The 4,755-nt window shown below is 40.9% G+C and overlaps 1 protein-coding gene across 1 annotated transcript; it reads left to right on the forward strand.

The window, feature by feature from the left end:
* Positions 1-2,765: 2,765 nt before the first annotated feature.
* SLC25A53 (solute carrier family 25, member 53) lies at positions 2,766-3,683 on the forward strand. The gene has a single exon (XM_006899239.1). The coding sequence runs from the start codon at positions 2,766-2,768 to the stop codon at positions 3,681-3,683; it is 918 nt and encodes a 305-aa protein (XP_006899301.1).
* Positions 3,684-4,755: the final 1,072 nt, after the last annotated feature.

The raw sequence follows: 4,755 nt of genomic DNA on the forward strand, positions 1-4,755 counted from the left end.
ATAATACCCAATCATATATCGCTTTTAAATTGTTCTCACCCTCATCTGTTTCAATGCAATATACATAATTTAGCCCATCTTTCTCAGTCTCCCCCCAACCCTGATGTCAGTCCCATTCTACAACAGTGGCACTATGCAGTATTTGTCCTTTTGTGACTGAGATATTTCACTCAGCATAATGTCTTCCAGGGTCACCCATTTTGACTAGTAATTCATCAGTTTCTTGTTTTTCAATGCAACGTAGTATTCCATTGTGTGAATATACTACAGCTTCTCTATCCATTCGTTTGTTGATGGGCACGTAGGTTGTTGACAACTCTTTGCGATTGTGAACAAAGCCACAATAAACATGAGTGTGCATATATCTGCCTGAATGGCAGTTATGGCTTCTTTAGGGCATATTCCCAGTAGAGGAATTGCTTGGTCAAATGGTATTTCTATTTGCAACTTTTTGAGAAAGCTCCATACAGCTTTCCACAGTGGTTGCACCATTTTACACTGCCACCAACAGTGAATTAGGGTTCCAGTTTCTCCACATCCTCGCCCACATTTGCTGTTTGTGCTCTGTTAAATATTGCTATTCTTACTGGGGTGAGATGATATTTCATAGTTGTTTTGATTTGCATCTCTCTTAGCGCTAGGGATTTTGAACATTTCTTCATGTATTTGTTGGCCATCTGAATGTCCTCTTTGTTGAATGAAGTGTCTGTTCATATCCTGTGCCCATTTTCAACGGGGCTTTTAACCTTTATCTTGTGGTGCTCACGTACTTTATAAATTCTAGATATAAGTCCCTTATCTGACATGTTATTATAAAATATTTTTCCCAATCTGTGGCTTCCCTTTTTACTCTGTTGGAGAAGTTTTTGAATGTGCATTGGGATTTGATTTTTAGAAGGTCCCATCTATTTTATCCTCTTCTGGTTGTAGATTTTTCAGGATGCTTGGAAGATTGTTTATGTTGTGGATTAGGACTTCTAAAGTTCTTCCAAGCTTTTCTTTAATGAAATGTATAGTCCTTGGTTTTAGTCCTAGGTCCATCATCCATTTTGAGGTGTTTTTTATGTATGAAGAGTGAGGTGTGGATCTTGCTTGAGTTTTCTACAGGTAGTTTTCCAGTTTTGCCAGCACCGCTCGTTAAAAAGGCTGTTGTTTCCCCACTTAACTAAATCTTTTTTTAATAAAATGTTTTATTTTCATTATTATTTTAACAAAGGTTTACAGAGAAGTTAGATTTTCATTCATTCATTGTTGCACATTCTCCTCTTCTCTTTCCCTTCCCCCAGTTCAATATTTTAAAAGTAATTACTCAAGGTTGCACCATTACCTCTCACCAGTCCCCCTAAGTCCTTCTGGCAATATACCTCTGTTGTCATACATATAATGCCTAATCATATATTCCTTTTAAACAGTCTTTCCTCCATCTTTTCCAATACAGTGTTCATTATCTATCCACTGTCAGTTCTGCTTTTTAACAGTGGTGCTATGCAGAATTTGTCCTTCTATGACTGAGGTATTTCACTCAGCATAATGTCCTTGAAGGTCACCCATGTTGTGTAATGTTTTCATTGTTTTTCCATTTTAGTGTTTCATTGTATAAATATACGACAGTTTTCCTATTAATGTACTTGTTGATGCTGAGGGCACTTGGGTTGCTTCCATTTCTTTGCTTTTGTAAATAATGCAGCAATAAACACGGGTGTGCATACATCTGTTTGGATGATGGTTCTGGTTTCTTTAGGGTATAGCTCCAGTAATTAACGCAGCATTACTGGGTTAAAATGGTATTTCTATTTCCAACTTTTTGAGAATAAGGTTGTAAATCTTAAAGGGGTTAACAACCCGACATTTAACCCCCTATGTCACCAGGGCTTGTCTGCTTTTTTATATAGGCACAGGTTTATATGATTAATTAGGTTTGGAAATTGCCAAACTTCCAGGAGTGGCTGCTCTTTCCAGGGAGAGCATTATCATGAAACAGCTACAACTTCATCAGGAAACTGCAGCATGGGTGAGATTTTTCTCCTTCCCAAACTCACTACCAACTTTCCATAGAAAGCATTACACCACAACTTATGAATGCTGAATGTCTTGCTGTGTGTACAAGACAGCAACACTTTTGTGGGGAACAAGAATAACCACTGCAGAGTCGTGTAGTTTACCTGATTCAGCAGTGGTTCATATTGTAACAGTTGAATGTGATAGGCTTTGAAATGCCCTCTTTCTCTGCTTTCCTTGCTGCTTTTTTTACTTTCTTTTATCTTTCTTTGAATTCAGGAACCTTTGTTTCAGCAAAACACCATAGCTAGAGATGACTCTGTCTTGAAAAAAACAGACCACCTTCCTTTGTTGTTGGTTTCTGATGAGTCAGAACCAACCAATGGCTGACTCTCTAGCAAGTTTTCAGAGGCAGTAGATAGCACAGGTGATTTCCCATCTTTCCTGCAAAGCAGTTGGTGGATTTGAACCACGGGCCTTTGGGTTGGCAGCACAACTCCTTATCACTAAACTGCCAGAGCTCCTTACCTTTATTTTAAGTTTACTGAATTCTTTAGTTTTTAAGGGTGGGCCTGCACTGAAACTAGTCTAAACTACTGCTTGCTTGCTTGCTTGCTTGCTTGCTTGCTTGCTTTGAACTGAGCTTCATTGGACTCTGTTGCTAATGAAGCTATGAAAAGGGTCACCAACAGAACTAAGTAGTCACCCTAACCTCTTCTTTGTCCACTCTTACCAGTTTTTTCCGTCTATTCCCAGTTGTTTTCAGCATGGGAGACCAGAGCCACCCTTCCGAGAAGAAGCTTCAGCAAAGGACACGAGCTGAGATTCCAGGAAAGAAAAGCTGGCATTCTCAGGCCTATGCCCTTGGGGCTGTCTCCAACTTTATGTCTACCTTTTTGACCTTCCCTATTTATAAGGTTGTGTTCCGACAGCAGATCCATGCTGTGGCAGTGTCAGTGGCAATGCGACAGATTTGGCATGAAGGTCCTCAGTACTTCTTCCGGGGAATTTACCCTCCTCTTCTCTCCAAGACACTGCAAGGGACTCTGCTCTTTGGGACCTATGATAATCTGCTCATCTATCTTTCTCCTATCGGGCCACACACCCTGGCACACCGCTGGGCAGCTGGGCTCTTGTCTGGTGTGGTGGAGGCTGTGGTACTCAACCCCTTTGAAAGGGTGCAGAATGTGCTCCAGGATGGTCGCAAGCAAGCCCGCTTCCCTAGCACCATCAGCATCCTCAAGGAATTCAATTCTTATGGGTTTTGGGGAAGCTTCTCACTGGGCTACTATCGTGGTTTCTGGCCTGTCCTTATCAGGAATAGCCTGGGGAGTGCTCTGTATTTCTCCTTTAAGGACCCCATCCAGGATAGCCTGGCCAAACAAGGCCTTCCCCAATGGGTTCCTGCCTTGGTGTCTGGGAGTGTCAATGGAACAGTCACCTGTCTAATTCTGTATCCTCTGATTGTGCTGGTTGCCAATATGCAGTCCCATATTGGCTGGCAGAGCATGCCTAGCCTGTGGGCCTCTATCCAGGATGTGTGGGACACTCGGGGCCGGAAGTTGTTCCTGATCTACCGTGGGGGATCCCTAGTCATCCTAAGGTCCAGTGTGACATGGGGCCTCACGACTGCTATCCATGATTTCCTGCAGAAGTCTTATTCAAAGAAAGAGCCAAAAGACTGACCAGTGGCAGAAAATATAGCCAGGACCCATTTGTTTTTCTAAGCCCTCTCAGGTTGGTTCTATGTAACTTACTTCTTTGGCTTGGTTACTCAATATATCCATTCCTTTGCATCTATTAAATGCCATTGCGTGAGTGAAGTTCCCAGCCATCAACCTGTTGGGCACAAACAAAATCCAACAGGATTCCTTGGAAAAGAAACTCACTGAAGTCTTTCCACAGCTTCAGTAGCCTCAGAACCAGCAGGCCTTTAAAAAACTTGTAGCCCAGAACAAATAGCATTCCTTTAAAGAATTTCCTGAGAATAAGAGGAAGCTTAAAAGGGTGATCTTAATCAGGCACTGCAAGTTCTGGTACCACTCCAGACTAAGATAAATGAAGGACCCGAAACTCCAGTTTCAAAGAGCTACTACCTTTGACTCTCAGGATGAGGATTTCATACAAGTTCACATGTGGCAACATTTCTATGACACGCTTCACTACCCCTCCCACCACTACTCTCACTTTGTAAAGACTGTAGGTCCTAGTTTCAGCGCTACCACTGTGGCTAAAAATCCTTAATTGAACTTGTCCAAACAGGTCAGTTGCCACAAAAACTGGTGAAATGGGAGATTGGAATGGCAAAAGGTGTAGTCCCTAGATGGAAAGAATATAAGACTTTGAGAAACATGACTGAAGTCCATGCAAAAGAGGAAAATAACTTTTAAGTTGCTTGATGTTATTTGTTAAGACATTAATTGTAGGGGATAACATTGCCTGGAAAACTCATGCTTTTCTTTAAAAAATCTGGAAGTGAAATGATTATACTTTTTCATGAATAATTGTCTATTTTGTTGATGTGGGTAAATAACAGTTATTTCTGTATAAAGGGAGAATAGATTACACATTTGAAATCTTAGCCTGTCATTCAAAGCCGTTAACTTTCAGAATTTTTTTACAATAAGGACAGTTTTTATTTATTAAAAACATACATATTTTAGTACAAAGAAAGGTAACAAACATAGTCGTCTTCTCTTTTGCCTTGCTGACAGAACCTCTTGTCTACAACAGCACTAACTTTCAGCATTTTATTCC

This window comes from Elephantulus edwardii, unplaced genomic scaffold (genome assembly GCF_000299155.1).
Source record: "Elephantulus edwardii isolate Elephantulus edwardi_28Jun2011 unplaced genomic scaffold, EleEdw1.0 scaffold00249, whole genome shotgun sequence".
Classification (NCBI taxonomy): Eukaryota; Metazoa; Chordata; class Mammalia; order Macroscelidea; family Macroscelididae; genus Elephantulus; species Elephantulus edwardii.